This window comes from Epinephelus lanceolatus, chromosome 5 (assembly GCF_041903045.1).
Source record: "Epinephelus lanceolatus isolate andai-2023 chromosome 5, ASM4190304v1, whole genome shotgun sequence".
In the NCBI taxonomy this organism is placed as follows: Eukaryota; Metazoa; Chordata; class Actinopteri; order Perciformes; family Serranidae; genus Epinephelus; species Epinephelus lanceolatus.
The window spans coordinates 38646248-38666469 of NC_135738.1; the positions used below are offsets into that span (position 1 = coordinate 38646248).

Below are 20222 nucleotides of genomic sequence, written 5' to 3' on the forward strand. Positions count from 1 at the left end.
TTGAGTCTACAACTTTACAAATCCACTTATTTATCCCTCTTGACTAACTGTGTTCATGGCAGTTTTATTTGGACTGATATCTTACAGAGGTCACTAATCTTTAACCTAGATCATCACTGATTAATATTTTTCCCACGGGCTGCCATCTAGGAATGTATTTGTTTATGTATCTATTGCAGTATATTGTCAGTGACTGACAATATACAGTTATATTTGTATATTTTGTCCCACTGCTTAATGTCAGTAAATGAAATTGTAATGACATGTGAACCTCACATGAAAGTCAAATGCAATTCCAAAGCCTTCTCCACATTGCTAGAAACACAGTTAATTATGCTTATTGATTTTTTTTAAACTCTTCCACTGAATCCTGAAATTCCAAGAAAGAAATATGGAGGACATATAATCTCAGTGTCCTACAGCCTTGGATATTTTCATTCACTTGACAGTGTTTTAAATCATAAAGCCATAAAGTGTTAACATGGAATGATAGTTTGCACTACAGAGCATACAGTGCAGAGTTTTGTTGATGTTTCATTATACCATATTGGTTTATAGTTCTCTTGACAACAGCTGTTGGTACTCACTTTTTGTGTTTCCTCTCACTTTCATTCTTTTCGTTCTAACCCATGAGTCAGCACTTTGAATTGTTATGCAGCCTGTGTGTGTGTGTCTGTGTCTGTGTGTGAGGGAGAAAGTGAGGGAGGGAAACTACTTGCAGGCTACAACATGTTTCAGTTCAAACATATTAAGCAGTTTGCAGGTTCTGAGGTGTTTAACCAAACTCTGTGACTTGTAGCATTTATTAGTTGCTCATCTTATCGTTTCCCTCATCTTTGTGTTGGTCTTTCCCTCTGTTGCTCTCTCATTGTTTCTCCCTCTGTTCCCAGCCCCGTCTCTGTCAGTGAACGGATCAGTGAGCTGCCCAGCCTAGTAGAAAATAGGATTTACGGTCTTCTTCAGAGGGACCGGCATTCAACTTAGGTCCCGCCCCTTCGCCCCGTACGCAGTGACGTTGGCACGCGCCATGACCTCCGCCACTCCGTCCGCAGCAGCAGAGTCTCAATCAGCTGCTACATTATCGTCAACTCAGCACGGGAAGCGTCTGTCAAACACGACACAAACAGCATCTAATCAGTAGATTGGTAACGCTCATCATCAGATATGGAAGCGGCATCCTCCTCCTCCTCCTCCGGTCTGTGCAGGTAAGACCGATAAGGCTGGATGTTGGTGGACCGGAGTGAAATGAGCCTCACTGTTGTCAAGGCTACCCTGTAGTCTAATCATATTAAGAGGTATCCAGTGTTGTTTACAGCATAACGATTTTGTAATCAGTAAAGTGTACAATAATCATCTTGTTTTGGATTGTGCTGTTTGAGAATTGTGTAGAGAAGCCAATACAGTGACATGAACGCTTCATTCTGAGGATTAGTAGCATATGGGGGCTTTCCCTCCAGGATGACACCTGTCACTCTGACGTAATCGTGTGTCCCAGGTGGTATGTGGGCTATGTCGTAATTATAAAGTCTGTTATCTCTCTACATGAACAAATCATTTTTATTTCATTTGTAATGTGTGTGTCCGTGTTCCTAGTTCACTGACAGCCTCGGAGTTTAACATCCGCTCAGGCTGGCCGAACTGGTTGGACGTGTTGAGTCTTCCAAATATGTAAAACACACAGCCTCTCTGTGCTCTCGTGCCTGGAACACAAAGTTCCGGCAGTACCACGGACAGCTCCGCGCGCAGCTTGCCGGTCCTGGAGAGCCCACGAGCTCACTTCCTGCTCTGAGTTTAATTTCTTACTCTGCTATTACATAATACATAGGCCTACTGTGCTTTCAAAGGCATGTGCTACCTGCCTGATCATTAAATATGACTTGACTGTTTGTTTTTTTTGTTTTTGTTAGAAAAAGAAAAAAGGAAGCAATAAAACAGAGATATTTTTAAAAATCCACAAATTAATAAATAGGCACTAGTACAAAAAGAAAAAGCATCTGAAGAATAAAAACGCACAAAAATAAAAGTACAAAAGACATTAAAGTTGCTTTTGGTAATTAAAATAGTATTCTACTCATTAAATATACGAAATAGCCCAAATATAATTCTAAAATGATACCTATTGGTTTAAAGGTATGACATATTTGGAAGTTTCGCTTCAACTCACTGAGTCAAATAGTTTTAAGTGCAAGAACAAAATCTTTAAATAACAGTGGAAAAAAACATCTCAAGTTAGTTTCATTAGTTGCAATGACTAATTTGACATTCACTCATTGTCCGTAACCGCTTATCCTCCTCCCCCTCCTCCAGGGGGGCTGGAGCCTATCCCAGCTGACATGGGGCGAGAGGCAGGGTACACCCTGGACAGGTCGCGAGACTATCATAGGGCTGACACATAAGTTGTTTTTAGATAGGAATTGTGCAAATTTGCAGGAAAGCCCAATCAGTCTTTTTTCAGCATTGGCAGTATAAAAACAAAATCGGGGAGTGTGGCAAAATGCCGCCTACCTACTTTTGTTTATACAGTCCCTGACAAAAGTCTTGTCACTTATCCTAGTTGTAGGAACAACAAATAATAACCTGACTTGTAGTTGATCAATTGGGATCAGAAATAGCTTATATGAAAGGCAAAGGCCTCTAGATTATGCTTATTATACCAAAATAAAGTTGTGTATCATTCATTGAGTTTTATCATTTAATTAGGACAGAAAGGTCAGATCTTGCTTGGACAAAAGTCTTGTCATGTCTTTAAACGATTCAACCAATCACAGATTAGAGCTCCACCTGTGACAAATACTGTAATTAACACATTCCCAGGTGTGTATAAAAAGAACCCCAGCACACCAGACCTTCATGTGAAGTGCAACCTGACCGCTGACAACATGCCAAAGATTCAACCACAGACCAAAGTGCTGATCATCAACAGTCTGAAGACCAAGTCTGCTGCTGAGGTGGCAGACATCTTCAGTGTATCCAAACGTCAAGTGGAGAGGATAAAAAAAAGATTTGAAGAAACTGGTGACGTTCATGACAAGCCCAGGTCAGGCAGACCCCGTAACACAACTGTTAGAGAGGACCATTTGTTGCTTCGGCAGTCCAGGGCCAGCCCTTTTTCAACTGCAGCAGAGCTACATCAGAACTGGTCACCAGAAACCCCTGTATCTACCAGAACAGTTTGTTGAATTCTCTCACGCAATGGTCTCCATGGCCGAATTACTGCTCACAAACCAGCATTAAACAGAAGACAACAAAAGAATCGTGCTGCATTTGCCAAGGCCCACAGCGTGCAGAAAGGATGGACAGTGGAAAAGTGGCAGAAGGTTGATTTTTCTGATGAATCATCCATTGAACTGCATCCCAATCGCCGCAAATACTGCAGAAGACCTGTTGGAACCCGCATGGACCCAAGATTCACCCAGAAAACAGTCAAGTTTGGTGGAGGAAAAATCATGGTTTGGGGTTACATCCAGTATGGGGGTGTGCGAGAGACCTGCAGAGTGGATGGCAACATCAACAGCCTGAAGTATCAAGAGGTTCTCGCTGCCCATTACATTCCAAACCACAAGAGAGGGCAAATTCTTCAGCAGGATGGTGCTCCTTCTCATACTTCAGCCTCCACATCAAAGTTCCTGAAAGTGAAGAAGGTCAAGGTGCTCCAGGATTGGCCAGCCCAATCACCAGACATGAACATTATTGAGCATATCTGGGGTAAGATGAAGGAGGAGGCTTGGAAGATGAAACCAAAGAATCTTGATGTACTCTGGGAGTCCTGCAAGACTGCTTTCTTTGCCATTCCAGATGACTTCATCAATAAGTTATTTGAGTCATTGCCGAGACGTATGGATGCAGTCCTCCAAGCTCATGGGAGTCATACACGATATTAATTCTTTTTCCCAAGGCACCATGACTTTATGTTCTGATGTTATTGGAGCATGTTTGTGTATTCAAAATAAAGTATCATTTCTACAGTACATTATTTTTGTATGCGACAAGACTTTTGTCCAAGCAAGATCTGACCTTTCTGTCCTAATTAAATGATAAAATTCAGTGAATGATTGTACAACTTTATTTTGGTATAATAAGCATAATCTAGAGGCCTTTGCCTTTCATATAAGCCATTTCTGATTCCAATTGATCAACTACAAGTTATTATTTGTTGTTCCTACAACTTGGATAAGCGACAAGACTTTTGTCAGGGACTGTACAGAATGCGCCTTTTTTGGGGCAATGAGGGGCGTGAGCAAGTAACACAACGTGTAGCTCAGCGAGTCACGTAACCAGTGACGTGGGAGGGAAGTTGCGACTAGTCAGTCCTGATTCTCTCGTAAGTCGGCCCGTTCCTCACCATTCCTGTCATCTGACGGTTAATGGCCTCTTTGTTTGTGAGGGCAAGGAGGGCGCACAATTCCTTGTCTCCCCAGTTGCTTATCTTTACAGTGTCTGTCAGGTTTGCGTTTCCCTCTTGCTACTAGCTGCTCGCTAATTCCTGCTATCAGCTGTTTCCTGTTTATCCACCACCAGTGGCTCGCACGTGCGGCGTCATCAACAGCTCCTCCCGTTGCAGAAGGCCGCCTCGGTCTGTTTAAACTAAAAGGGTTCCGCCAATATGACTACCCTATGAGGCAGAAAATTGGACACCTCAGATCAATTCGCCAATCCGGCTCTGTGTGTCTAAACGCTCGCAGCTTGCCAGCAAAATGGCCCAACATTCGCGGAAAATCTGGCAGTGTAAAAGGGGCTTTAGAGACAGACAACCATTCACACTCACATTCACACCTACGGACAATTTAGAGTCACCAGTTAACTTACCCCAAACTGCATGTATCAGGGAGGAAGCTGGAGTACCCAGAGAAAACCCACGCTGACAAGGGGAAACAACATGTAAACTCTGCACAGAGGCGGCAATAACCACTTCACCACTGTGCCGCCCTAATTTGACACGTTTTGGTGAAAAATTATTATTAATGTATTTAAAGGGTAACTTTGGTCAAAGTTAGAAGGTTTTAAATAAATTAAATTCACACAGTCGTCTTATGATCCACAGGTGTAAAAGGATGAACTTAGCTTCAGTAATTTGCAGTTAAGGGGCATTGGGGCTGTTAGTTAACAACGGGGTATTTAAGTATTTATTTGTAGAATTATGGTGCTAAGAGTACAAGAACAATCTGTTTTAGTCAAACAAAATAAAATGCTACCACAGTGGTGGACAAAAAGAATAGCTAGCTAAAAAGTTAGCATCAGCACTTCGTATTAGTTATGTGTAAATTGTTTTAACAGCAGAGGAATTATTTGACCAACAAGATGCAAACTCATTGTCTTTTTGTTACCTTAAAATGAGCTGTTTATATCTACATCAGGTCCCCTGGAAGTGCGTCGGGCTTTGAAGTGACATTTTTTAGTGGCCAAACATTGGATTGGACCACTGTGTCATGCTACTGGGCCTAAAGGGCTTTTCCCCACAGACATTGTGCAAAACCTTTCTGAGCGTCATAATTCCTGTGAAATGACTCCTTTCACCATCAGGATTGGATCCTTTCGGTCCAATAACCTTTTAAATTCTGGAAGAGGTGCAAGATCAAATCATTTTATCCCCATTCAAGTTAGCAAAGGGCTTGTGTCAGTGCACTTGCACTATAGGCCCAATGATGCAGAAGATCTGAGTAATTTTACATCTGAAAAGTCAAACTTTTTTGGCTTCATGCGCAACTGAGCAACTTTCATAGGAATAAATGGGGCCCACCTCCAACACTGTATTCAGTTCTCTTTATACATCCATGATCTACATACAGAGTGAGTCCTCTTCCACCGAGTCACCATTTTGCTCTACAGTGGCCCAGGACAGACAAACCAAACACTGGCTCTATAAGGCCATTTGTGTTTTCATGTTGGCCTCCATAGTTCTCCGACACTTTAGGCGCATGGGAGAAATCTCATTTGGTTGTAATCTGCAACCCTTACTGCCATATAGCATTAAATCCTACACACCAGATCTTTAATGAAAGGAGCATATATCAGAGGTTTAGCCATTGTCATTTTATCAATTGTTTAAACACTTTTCTTTGTTATTAGCTGTTAGTGTATTCAGTCTAGTTGTCTATTAGTAAATTTAGCAGTAGGACACATCTACAACAAAAATTTTCTTTACCATCTGCCTTGTTGATAAGAACATTTCAGTGACGATCATATCTAACATAAATTACAGCAGAATTACAGACACATGAATTGTCATCTTGTTTTTGTTACACAAGAGATTTTTATGGCTATGGCTACACATTGGACCCCTGCTGACATCTCCTCGTTTCAATTTCTTGGGGTTTATAAATCACTGATTACAAAAACAGGTTGTTCAGTTGTCAGGTTAAATGACCTGAATTGCTCTCTTTCATTCCCCACCTTTTCCTGGCACCGACAGTGAATCTGTGTATGAATCATCACACATCAACATGATGGCAGAAGTTATTTACAGCAGCCAACTGCATGTCTGCCTGGGTGTGAGTGTGGTTGTACATTTGTGTGTAAAACTGCCATTACCACCTGAAGAATCATGTGAAAGGCAACCTCTGCAACTGACAGGCCAGTAATGCAGCCATACAACAATAGTGTCATTGTCAGTGCTTTAGAATGAATTGATTACCTGTCGGGTGTTTTGATAATTCTCCCACAGATTTTAGAGACTACAGAAATACACTTCTGCTTTGATAAAGTTTTAATAAAGTCACCACTCAGATAGCCAGTTGGAGCATTATTCATGTTCATCACTTTGACTTCACCCTGTCCCAGGTACCAACATACCTACTGCAATGAAAGATTTCCCAGCTCCTTTTTGAGCTTGAACCGAGTAAGGAAACAAGGGGAAAATGTGGGAAGATTGAACACCCAAGGGTAGCCTAATGTAGCTGTCATCTTAGATGGCAGCTCTAAAATGGGCTCAAAATCATCAGGCTCTCTCCTGCTGCAGATTGGTCTGGTAAAGGCTGCAGCCTGAAGTGTCATTGTGTTTTAATAACAAAGCTCGAGGCACAGAGGGGACATTAACAAGGTTATAGCTTTACAACCAGATTTATAACCAGAATTACAGACTGTTTCAGACTTTGTATGATGTAATACCTCAAGGCATTTCCAATCAAATCAGCATCCTTGACTAGTAATTTGGCTGGTACACTAAATATCAAACAATCTCACAAAATATACACGGTTAATTATGAGACAGGCTAACGTTATGTCAGTTGGCTATAACCTCAGTAGTTACTAGTAGAACCTGAAATAGGGGACAAGCAAGTTCAACTACCAGCAGGTTTTGCTGACACAACTAACAAAATGAAATCACTTTGCTCTGCTGAAAGTGTCCTTGGCTTCTCAGTCCATCCCTCGCTCCTCCACAGTGCCAGCCTCTCTCCCAAATATGGTCAGTAATGGCAACAGCCAAGCCAAACTCATGGCTTTAGGAGTCCACAAACAACAATTCTTAGTTTCAGGTGATTATATACTGATGAAAACATATTATTTCTGCTAATAAATGGCTCTACTCCTACAAATTGGACCTTTGTTCACCAGTTATTGATTAGGTAACCACAGCTGGTGGTCCTTAAATTAACTACTAACATTTATCTCCGCTCTCTAACAGTCTAAAACTTAGCAACAGGCTAACGCTAGGTTAAGAGCAGAGTTACAATCATATCTCCATCATGCGATCATAATCTTAAAATAAGACATAAAAATACTTACATTTTAGGTGACAGATAGCCGACTTCAATACTTTCGCAAGCTAGCAACGACCATATATCCATGGCAACGACGGCGTGCCGTGCGCATCACTTTTTAGTGTCCCCTGGAAACAGTTTCCGCTGTGTTGTGAGCCTCTTGCAGCGCTTTAAAATGCCGCGCATGTATTGTTAAATTCATGTTCTCGTTTGTCAAGTCGGTGGAGATGTTTTCTAAATGTTGCGTGTGTGTGGTCCAATGGTTGTTATCGTGCGTCGTCGAGTTGACGTTTTCGTGTGTCGTCAAACTGATGTTTTTGTGTGTCGTGAAGTTGGTGAAGCTGTTTTGTAAATGCTGCGCATGTGTTGACAAGTTGGTGAATATGTTCATTTGCTTGTGTTGCATCTGTTTGTAGCACATTGATGGCCTCCATAGTGATTACTCTTAATTCTAAACATGAGACTGATGTTGATGAGTGTTTATGGTGTTTATTCCTCTGTGACCATTATGATGATGGAACTTGCTGCAATAACACAGACATGCAGCTAACTTTTCTCTCTCAGAGCTGTGGTTTAGTAATATTTCAAATTAATCAGAATTATTTCCATGATTTTCAGATACAGTTATGAAGAGTACAAAGAGACAGCAGACTGGCTGCTGGCCCACACAGAGCAGCGTCCTAAAGTAGCCATCATCTGTGGTTCAGGCCTGGGCGGTCTAGCTGACCTGTTAACTGACAAGACTGTGGTTCCCTACAAGGATATTCCACATTTTCCCACCAGCACTGGTAAGTTGTCTGTGACAAATTGCTTTTTATCTACAACTTATTATAAGTGGATGGAAACTGAACATGAGCTGGTCATACTGTGCTGTGCAGTGTCAGGCCATGCTGGTCAGCTGGTGTTCGGGAAGCTGCAGGGCCGTCAGTGTGTCTGCATGAAGGGGAGATTCCACTTCTATGAGGGCTACAACATACACACGGTAAGCTTAAGTATATAAAGAAAATGAAAAACTGCTTATGGTACTTTAAAAAATTAGTGATTTATTCTAAAGTAAAGTTCCAAAGCCACACTCAGAGTTACAAATGTGAGCCCTATGGTTGTGCTGGAGGAAAAGTCAGGGAATCACCAAAGTTGTGTGAGTCATCATCTGTCTACCACAGTAAAAATAATAATTATAACAATAATAATAGGTAAGAGACAAAACCAAAAATTGACAGTGTCGAGCACAGCATTTTAACCAACACTGATTATTATTCAAGCCTTGGCAACCAGAGAATAACACCAAACCTGCAGAGCTCCGTCCAGAATAGACGCAGAGACCTCTACACTACTGGTGTTTGTAGCAGAGTGTAAATATGAAGTGCTCCCATTGCAAAGAATTAAAAGATAGGCACACCTCAGGAAAAACACTTTTCTGCTGCAACTGCACTTGTCGCCATCTTCCAGGTGTTTTTCTTGAGTGCTAGTAGAGGTTCTTTTTCTTCCTTTCGCATTTAACAGCAGACTAGAACACTTGTAGGCATGCTGCCCCACAATTAATGCTATCCCGGTACCTACGGTACTGGAGAAAGGCAAGAATTGTTATGTTTTCAGAACTTTGGCATTGATTTGGTACCCATAGTAGTTCCCATGACATCCCAGTTTGTATAATGTTTTTGCCAATCCAGTATATATTGAGATATTTCACAGGATCACTGACAATTCTGCCCTGCTGTACCAAGGAAAAGTCAGCACATCTATTGTCAATCCAGTTAATAGTTATTGAGATATTTCAGTGCAGACCAAAGTGGTGGACCAACCACTATTGCCATCCATGCTGCCAGCATGTTTAAAAACATTGTAATGTGTTGATCTTAGAGTTACGTTTTGGACTTGTCTACTTTGGTATATGCTGGAATTACTTAAATAATTAATGAATTCAAATGAAATTTGAATAATATCCATGTCAATGCTGTTTGGTGCAGAGATGCAGACATAATTATTTGTTGTATTGTGACTTGCTTTGTGAGCAACTTTCTGTCTCAGTTTCTGTCATGAGCCAACTTGCTTCGACATTTTGAAACCTTGCTGATGTGAATGATATACTATACAGGGTAACTGAACTAAAGCTGGCAGTTTAAACTCTGACTTTGTCAGTCACTTTGAGAAAAACATTTACAGCGTGAGTGTACGGAGGCCTAATCTTTAAACTTTCAAACACTGACTCTGTTGTTCTAGTCGCGGAGGGTGACTCTGCAAGAAACAGCATTCATTTTGTGCAAGATCTTTTTAAGTTCCAATTATAGCATTGGCCTAGTAATAATTGTAGATGCAGTATTTGCATCTAGCATTTATATCCAACTGCCTTTAAAATGTATTATTTTTGTTTTGTAAATGTAACAGCTTTAAATCCAACACTTCAGACCAGACTTCATTTCATATATTTTTACATCTCTATCAGAGAAAACTGCTCTAAGAGACGCTTAATCTTTATCTCATCCTCGATCATGATTTTATAATTTTATAATATCAAGTTGTGTAAACTTTGAATATGACAGACAGGCCACAGTAAAGCTCCCAACTTTGGCTAACAATTTACTGTGTGTGATGAATGATCAGCTGCAGAATTGTGATGACAGTGAGAAACCACTCGGTGTGTCGTATTGTCAACGTGGGAGCGGCCTTTGACCTGTGGAGACACCGTATCCTGGTTTTATTTATTTTATTACCAGCTGTGATGTGCCATCCCCACATAAAATGATCCATATAAGCCCACTGGATCATAAAATTCAGTTTCATACATGCAGCAATAGAAAGCCAGATGCATTATGGCCCTTCTGTACCTTGTTGGGACTTTAGACAGTGATATAATGTATGAAACACCTCAAGCTGAATCACCATGAACTGAGCAGAACTAAAAAAAAAAAAATTTGATTCCACCCAAGCCAACTGAGGTACATTTTCACCACAGTATTACATAGATACATTCTTGGCAAACTAAACAGAAAATTGGTTGAGATTAAAATTAGTTTTTATTAGCCACACCAGCAGCGTTGCTCTGTGTATAGCAATTTCAGGCTGACAGTCGTTTTTGTGCCTCTGTGCCAGAGACATTATGTTTTCGGGTTGTCTGTGCCATTCTCGTGAATGTGATATCTTAGGAACGCATGGAAGGAATTTCTTCACATTTGGCACAAATGCCCACTTGGACTCAAAGATGAACTGATCAGAATTTGGTGTTCACTGTGACCTCACAAAACAGATTTTCATGTGACGAATTTCCGACAGATTTCACACAAATGTCTAACAGGATATAATGAGGAAGTGATGACATTTAATATCCAAAAGGTCAAAGGTCAACACCACTGTGACATCATAATGTACTGCAAAAACATTTTTTTCTGGCCATTACCCAATGCCATCACTGAGGAACAGAGATAGAGACATAGATACCGTTTGATTAATCATATAGCAGTGGCTCCTAACTGGTTGGTCGCAGTCCAAAAGTGGGTCGTGGGTACATTCTGAATGGACCACAAGTGACTTGCAAAAAACAAACTTCATTATTAAGTACAGTAAAGTTCCAGAACAAAGCTTTAATTTATTATTTACATTTAAGTGCTGTCTCCTGCTGTGGAGATAGTGATTTACAGACAGTTACTTGACAGACACAGCAAACTAGCTCAACGACATGACCAATCTCAAGTAAGACACTGAATATATTAAACTGTGTGGACCTTGAAATTATGACTAAGGGGAAATCTGGACCCCAGGGCTGGACCAGTTTGGAACCACTGTCATATATTAAATTTAATGGTGTCTCAGTGAGATGGGAATTGTAGTTTCACTTATCCAATACTTTGCTCTATGGCCAAATACCTGTATAGCCTAAGTGAAGACAAAGCCATCAGCTTCAGCTGTACATTGTGGTTAATGCTAATTAGCAAGTGTTAGCATGCTAGCACACTAAACTAAGATGGTTTACATAGTAAACATTACACCAAAATGCAAATGCTAAACAGAGGCATCTAAATGCTGAACATGAACATGCTAGCATTGTCATTGTAAGCATGTTAGCATTAGCATTAAGCTCAAAGCACCAAACCAGCACCTCTTAATCTCTCTCGCTCTTAATCCTGTCCTCATTTAAGTTCTGTCTGTTTCAGTGTGACTTTTTCCCCCTTCTTGTCAGGTGACATAAAGAATCATTAACGACTGAAAACTAGCTTAACACAAGCACATAGTGCCACCCAAGAGCCTTTTGGCAAATAATTTGATGCAGTTAACCTTTTATTAACGTCTCCATGCTACAGTGTAACTACAGACAGTCCTGCTTTTACATATGCAGCCACAAGTCAACTTAGAGCACATTTCCCTGTGATAATGTGCAAAACTCATATCAAACAGACCAGTGTTTCAAAATGACAGCTCTGACCTTATCAAGAAACTGGGATACATGAAAATATTTCTACACTAACTAGCAAAACACTTTAACAGGCAATTTAAGCTTCAGAGAAATGTGAAATAGAAAAAGCAATTTCCAAATGTGACTGCAGTGAGAAGTAACAACAGTCATTTATGGGCCATCGGCTGCCATATAAAGGTTAGTACAGAACCACAACTGTTTCAGACATGCACAGTTCAACAAGAACCCATAGTCATAAAACCCCTCGAGTCTACTGACATCAGTATGTGCAGACGCCGTCCCTTTTTAAAATATTGGCTTCTCAAGTGATGCGTTTTCTCTTCCGTTGTTCCCAGGTGACCCCCGTCTTGTAACTCCCCTTTGTAATCTGATATGCATCAAAACAATAAAAGAACAACAGTATCTGTCCCTAAAGCAGAGCATGTCTGTCCCTCCAGGTGACGTACCCGGTGCGAGTCTTCTATTTGCTGGGTGTGGAAGCTCTGATTGTGACAAACGCCGCAGGAGGGCTCAATGACAGCTACGATGTGGGAGACATCATGCTCATCAAGGATCATATTAACATGCCTGGCTTTGCAGGGCAGAACCCGCTTTGTGGGCACAATGATGAAAGGTATAGCACCAACACCAGGGCAGGACTATGAAAGTGAAACATACATCTGTCTTTTTGCTGTGTCACATTCATTCATTTCACGTCTCCAGGTTTGGAGTGCGCTTCCCTTGCATGTCGGATGCGTATGACCGTGAGCTGAGGACTCTGGCCAAGCAAACAGCAGAGGAGCAAAACTGCGGCAGCTTCATGCAGGAAGGGGTGTACTGCATGCTGGCTGGACCGACATATGAGACCATTGCAGAGTGCAGAGCCCTGCAGATGCTGGGGGCTGATGCTGTGGGTTAGTACAGCTCTCTCGTGCTCACTTAAAAGGATACTGATGTGTTGTAGGACAGTCTCTCAACAGTGCATTTACAACAGCTTACTAGGGATATTTCAATCAATATGAATTCATTATTCAAATAAGAACAGATAATGCACTCTGATATAGATAGAAATAGCATTTGAGATTTTTGCAGTCGAATTTCCCCTGGAATAGAAGCAGCGTTGCCGAAATGTCAACAAATAGGCTATAGGTGTGGGTAGTTATGGCTTCAGCATTAAAAAATTCCACTTTATTTATCCTCAGTAACCTTTCAGCAGATGTGTTTGGCAGTGCAGGATAAAGCTTGGCTGGTGTTGCGTTTATATTTTTATGTCATGAAAGCTGGCACCTCACCCTAAGAGGTCTTTTCAGAAGTGTGTCAACTGCTTTCTCAATTTGTTTCATAGACACCACAAAGCAACTTTTATCTCATCTGGACCCCCTCCCGTTGCATTTGTAACCTCCATTCTTTTTTTTTTTTCTTTTTTTAAGTCTGCAATAGATCCAGTTGGTATTTGTGAGAACACCCACAAAGCGTCACATCTTTTTATGCCGCTGGGTAAAACAAAGCATTTGCTACCATGCTACAGAGTTGTTGTGTAGGAAAGGACCGTTTTCCCCCTCATGGACCATAACCCTTAGCTATGACTGGATACCAACATGACCCAATGAGCTATTATGGCCTTATTTATTATTATCTCTCTCATATTTTTTGCCATAGACACTGTTATTTGGCTGTCTTCCCAATTATTTACACAGCCTTTGTATGGCCCAATGCAAACAGTCCAACTGTCTCTGTGTCTGTTTTCCAATGTTTAAACCTCCTGTTTTATTTCCACTACTCATTTATGGCTTACTTTTCTCTTTTTTCAAAGGTGGGGTTAAAATACAAATTATGTTTTGTTATTTATTTATCTGTGTTTGTATTTTGCAGGCAGATAAACCTACACATGTGAAGAGTATATGCCTCTTTTAGAGTCCCAATTTTGTGAAAGTACAATACTAAATCACAGGATTGTCCCTTTTATCTTGTTAGTCAAATGGGATTTGGCTGTTCAATATGAATATTTGACTATTTTTCCCTTTTCTCCTACATATTTATTAAGCAACTTTATTGGACTGTCAGATTTTTTAACCGAGTTCAGCGAGACGTTCAGGGGGACAGCTACATCCACGTTACATAGAAAACAAGCCAAGTTAGTGCTCTGAGCTAATGCATGCTAACAATGCTAAGATCAGAAATGTGCAACATTTTTTTGCCGACTCTAGATGTTAGAAAAAGCAGAGACTGTATAGTATTAAGTTGCTGTGAGCACCTCTAAGCAGAAGGCAGAAGATAATGTTATCTTAAAACCTGACCGTGCAAAGCCTCTCTTCATCTCACAGCTGCATACGTCTCACTCAGACTCTCCCTTGGTCCGTGTCCGCAGCTGCCTGTACCCGTTGCGAGACATCTTCACCAAGCTGACTTGACGTAGTGTAATGATTTTACTCCGGAGAGCAGTGTGAAAGTGAGGAATGCTGACTCTGCAGCTACAACATTTCCCCAGAAGTACACTGCGCACTGACTGACAAAAAAAACAAACACAAAAAACAACTGCTTGACTTCTAAATGAAATCTGAGTTGACTGAGGGGGCCCCCAAATGATGATTCCAATCCTCTACTTTCAGGGAGCAGCCCTACGGCTCCTCCTCTTATGATTAGTAGTATTATTATTGTTACACTCATGATTAATCAGTGCACCTGAAAAAAATACTTTCTTCCCTCTGTCCAGGTATGAGCACAGTGCCAGAGGTGGTGGTGGCTCGTCACTGCGGCCTGCGTGTCTTGGGTCTGTCCCTCATCACCAACAAGGTCGTGACAGATTATGAGAGCAGTGAGAAGGCAAACCATGAGGAGGTGCTGAAGACCACTGAGCGCAGAACCCAGGACCTCCAGAAGCTCGTCAGCCAACTCATCACTAAGATCTAGTACCTTCATCTGAAATCTGCTGACAAAAAAAAACATCCAGCCTCACAATGAAGTCACCGGTGACTAATCATAGCTTTGAACAAAGGTAAAAAAATGTAGGTGCAGATGGTGAACTGGTCAGGTATGGATGAGTTATTATTTACTTGGGTATTGTATTGGCTGTCGTGGTTATCAGGTGGAGTGAGTGATAAGGTTTTAAGGTGGAGGGCAGATTAAAGAAAAACATGTTGTCAATATGGTACTTGTGATAGACTGCAGCATTGATGATTTATGACAACATTGTCTAGTTTGCAATTCAGTGCTATCACAGCAAAACTTTCACAACCCTGGATCCAGTCTCCATGAATCACATTCATGCCGACTTTATATATATCTGACCACTAGCTAAATTTGTTCTTCAGAGGTGTAAAATCTATAAACTGGAAAAGCAACAATTGGCCTAATGTAAAAGTTTTAATAGAAGGCAATGACTGGCTTAGATTTTATTTAATTTTTTTGACAGTTTTTGGTTTAGCACAGTCCAATCATCTAATGTTAATTAGCAGAGGATTCTGAACAGCAGGATCAAGTGTTTCACTACCTTGCTTTTTGAGAATTTCAGATACATTTCACGACAAGCGTCATGCATCCCTGTCGCCTGTTGTTTGTTTGGTCAGAAGAATACACCTGTAACCACACCCAGCAGTGATGTCATGGTGTACCAACACACCCTTGAGCAAACTTTACATCAACGCAGCAAAGTTAAACCACTGGAGAAAATAAAACAAAACATAATTTTCAAGTAAAGTTGCTCTGTAACAACAAGTGTCGTGCTTGAATCATGAGACTTGAAAACCAGACTGAAGAAATGTTGTGAAAGTAGTTTGTTGGGCGTCTATCCAATCCGTAGTTGATATATTGACTTTTGTTGTGTGTTTAAATTCAAATCCAGATTATTGTGGTGACTGCTTACGATTACAGTATAACATTCCCTTATTTAAAAATGACCATGTTCTCGTATATCCCAGATCATGGATCAATAAATGTAACAGGAATACAGCTGTGGCTATTGTACAACCCCCTCTGGTATGTATTTTTATCCTGCATTGGTGCTGCAGGGTTGTTTGGGATTTCCCTTTACAGTACTACCTGTTAAGGCTGGAGTGGCAGTATACAACATGACTGGGACCTCTCTGATGGCTGAACTTGTACTGTATATTTGAGTGTGTCTAAACAAAATCTTCAATGTAAGACACGACTGTTCATTACTAATGACTCCTAGAGTGATACCCTCCAGCATTTATACTTACATTTGTTATATGAATACATGCTGTATGTCTTCTTTGCCTTTAGCAAGAGCAATGTATGCACCCACCACCTATGAATGCGTAGCTGCTAGCTTAAAGGGACAGTTCACCTCAGCATCAAAAATACATATTTCCCTCTTACCTGTGGTGCTATTTATCAGTCTACATTGTTGGAACAAGATGGCACTTTGCTTGCAATGCTTAAAGTGTATTTTTTTGCCACTCTGAGCACCACAAGCCGAGTTCCATCTAGACACATGATATTGAAGAGATGGCAGACGTCTCTATGGTCGATACCTCCAACACTCAGCAGCTCACACCAAAACAATCTTGACTGATAAATAGCACTACAGGTCAGAGGTAATGTATGTATTTTTGATTTGGGGGTGAACTGTCCCTTTAAGATGTATTCGAAGATATTTCAGACGACACTGTGCACTTATGCGTTGGCCTTGACATGTTGGTGCAGGGATAGAGGACACAGCCAGTTCCTTCTCCAGCAGTGTCTTAGAAGTGAATCTACATTATAGTAGCTGCTAAATAGAGAACATATAGAATAACTCTTGTAATCAAAAAGGATCACTGGGAGTAGCTGGCATCTACATTCCTTTATGTGTGATTGCTTGTTAATAATGATGTACAATAAATACTTATTTAAGCTATAAATCAAAGTGAGTATATTTACACTCCACTGTGAAATCAGAGTTTATTTTTTAAATAGACAAATCACTTATTTTAATTATCTAATGTATTTATTGATGAAAAAATATGATGAAATGGAAATGACATGTCAATCCAAAGCCTTATTGGGTATCCACTGAAGAAGGCAGTGAAGTTTTAGCTGAATCAGTGTCTGAGAAGCCTGTCCACAATATAAGCACAATGTAATCTGAAAGAAATGCCTTGAATCAAAGGCTAATTTGGTGAAGCAGTAGGGATGTATGAAGGTTTTTTTCTGGGGTGGATTGCATTTGGATGCATTTTATTTGTACAACAAGAGACCACAGCACTGTAATATCAGGGAGAGCTATAATACCTCGGCCTGCAGTTTTCAATCTGGAACCTGCTGCCAGGTCCCCTTGACCATCTCATTCATTAAAGCTGCAAAGGCCCGAGAAACCCTAGATCAGCAGTCCACCTCTTAGGCCATTTGTATCAGGCTTTACATCAAGATGCTAATGGAAGTCTTAAAGGGGAATTCCACTCAGAGTGAAGCCTGCCATCATTGAAATGTAAAATCTGGATCTGCTCCATACACAATAAACAGGGAAATTTACATTCAGTTGATTCATTTTAAACAAGCACGATCACTCTCACTACTTTCCTGTATGGGCACAACTCCAAATTTTGCATTTTGCTTCTTTGTTAGTCTCCTAATGTCTGGTTTGTGAAGTCTTCCGCACCTTTGTATATCCTAGACTAAATAGTAACTATATATACTATGCTCAGTTGACTCATATTTACTATATCCAGGTCTCAGGTTAGAAACAAATTCACCAAAAGGATAAATCTACTATGTCTGTTTTGATTTATAATTATTTCTTTTCATACCAAATGTTGCTGCTGTCAAATAAAAACTTGCAGATGACATTGGGGTGCTGGTGTTTTCTGTCATGGATGAGTGTAAGTGTGTGTGAGTGTGCACTGAGGGGTTATGTCCCCAGAATCAATCAGTGTGGCTGTTTTCAAGGAGAAAAAGAGTTTCTACCAGCAATAATGATGATCGGTGAACAGGGCGATATCTGTGAAAAGCAATGAGATAAAACACACGCATCTCAGCAAAGCATCCACTCTTTGTATATCCTCGGCTTCACTCCCTCAATCCTTAACTTTAAACACACCTCAAACAGATGAAGACGCTGTGAGATTGAGATGAAGTGGAAATGGCTGTTTCGTGCCGTGCTCCTTTCTGTTACATAATTCATCTACATACAACCCACTGTGGTGCTGAAATATTAATACAAATGAACCAGGCAGCCCGACAACACAACACCTTTACTGGGCTGGATTGTATTTGCACACGTACACACAGCTGCCTCACAACTCCAAGCTAAAAGTGAGATGTCTACAAAGATATGCATGTAGGATGCAAATATCAGGCTCTCTGCTTTGAATGGAGGGAAGTGGTAGACCAGACACACAGATAAAGACAGACGATAGGAGTGACTAAAGAGAGTAAGAGAGGAGAATGAAGTGTGTTTGAGTCGGCAGTCCCTGCAGGCTGGCGACAGGCTTCATCTGTAATGTAATGTTGATCTATCTATTGTCGCAGTGCCAACAGAGCCCAGAGCCCACTATTGATTATTATAGGGTGAAAAGAGAAGCTGAGGAAATAGAACAGGACAGCTCTGCTGAGTTTACACTCTTATACACTCTTGCACACACACAAGCTGTTCTTATGCACTGTCATGTACCTGAGCTCACACAGTCTATGAGACAGCAACGCTACTGTTAGTGAATGTGACTTTTACAAGCGTAAGAAATAGCGTCGCTGAGGGAATGTCTCTGCTGACTTTCACACGCCGCCTCCAAAAGGAGTCGGCTGCCAGCAGCATGTCAGCACTGTGCTGTTCCAGCATGCAGAGTGGATCTGGAAAATTACTGCCCCACCTCTGAGGAGACGTGACAGGTCAAGTTCAACAATGCATCTGTATGCATGATGGTGCCAACTTGGTTTGTCCAGATCATCTTAATTATTTGCCCTCAGTGCTTTAGCTTCAACTGGGGTAACCTTGATTTATAGCACTGAAAATACAGAATGCACAGCACACTGCCAGTGCTGGGCATATAGATAAGTGTTGTGTTTGAGGTTGGATTAAAGAAACAAGATGGATCATATAAATTGGTGAGCTTTTCACGTGTTAATTAGCATATTTTGGAACTTTGGAGAGAGCAAAGCCAAAGCCAGCTGCACCCCCTGCATTCAGTCTTTATGCTAAGCTAGGCTAACTGCCTCTTTGCACTAGCTCCATACCTACCATGCAGTGCAGCGAGGTGTTGATCTTCTCAACTAACTTTGGAAAAAGCGTATTCACCAACATTTTACCAGCTAGCAAACATTTAGCTGCTAGAGATAGATATTTACCGCAGGCATGGTCGAATCATGAGACAATGGGCCCCTGGGCACAAATATGCAAAAGGCCCAACCCAACCAACCTGAAAAGGTCCCACCACCTGGCCTACATAGGAGCAACATATGCAGACTTTGTGGTGGTTTTGCCTAATTTTTCTTTTGTTTTGCATCTCTTTATCATCTCTATGCATTTTTTCATGGTTTTCTCTCTATTTGTAGTTATTTCACGTCTTTGCAGTACCTCTGTACCTCTGTGTGGCCTTTTTCTCTATGTCGTCATTTTGAGTCTCTTCCTAGTACGTGTCAATTTGAGTGATATTTTGCAGGTTAAGGCTATGGGGGCCACTGGGCCTGTGCCCAGTAGGCCTGTTCAGTAATCCATCCATGACCTCAGGAGTTAGTGAAAACAAAAAGAGGAGTGACTTAGGGCATTTTCATATTAGGCACAATGGATCTGTACTGTGCCCAGGTACGATTGCTGTGCTGCCGTCTCCTATAAAGGCATCAGAAATAGATTGAGACTGTTTCATAACTGGTAAATTTAAAAAACAAACAAACAAACAAAAACTTCTTGTAGCTGCATTGAATAGCAGTCTGCTTGAATGTTTTGGTAAAGTTGGTGTTCACACCTGATGTGTACTGTAATGGACTACGCACAAATCATGCTCAAGACCACCTTTCCAAGTGCGTATGGTACACAACATTCACACCAATTAAATAAACAGGACTTTGGGATCAAGTTTACTTGGATACAGGCATGTGTCCCTGATGTGAAAGCCCCCCTTATGGGGCAGCAGAGATATGAAGCAGTTGCCGTCAGTGGTGTAGTGGTAATTGATGAAGTGGGTATACCTGTATACCTGAGTATA

General features: G+C 41.0%; 1 protein-coding gene across 1 annotated transcript; it reads left to right on the plus strand.

Annotated features, from left to right (window-relative positions):
• The first annotated feature begins 1017 nt into the window (after window positions 1-1017).
• On the plus strand, window positions 1018-17868 carry pnp6 (purine nucleoside phosphorylase 6). The gene is made up of 6 exons (XM_033635698.2): window positions 1018-1205; window positions 8316-8485; window positions 8576-8679; window positions 12543-12718; window positions 12808-12998; window positions 14798-17868. Exons 1-6 carry the CDS (start codon window positions 1165-1167, stop codon window positions 14992-14994), a joined length of 879 nt encoding a protein of 292 aa, XP_033491589.1. The 5' UTR covers window positions 1018-1164; the 3' UTR covers window positions 14995-17868.
• The last annotated feature ends 2354 nt before the right edge of the window (window positions 17869-20222 follow it).

Coding starts and splice junctions, on each gene's coding strand:
- pnp6 (XM_033635698.2), top strand. CDS start 1,165: ATGGAAGCGGCATCCTCCTCCTCCTCCTCCGGTCTGTGCAG. Junction 8,486..8,575: donor ACATTTTCCCACCAGCACTG/GTAAGTTGTCTG, acceptor TGTGCTGTGCAG/TGTCAGGCCATGCTGGTCAG. Junction 12,999..14,797: donor GCTGGGGGCTGATGCTGTGG/GTTAGTACAGCT, acceptor CCCTCTGTCCAG/GTATGAGCACAGTGCCAGAG.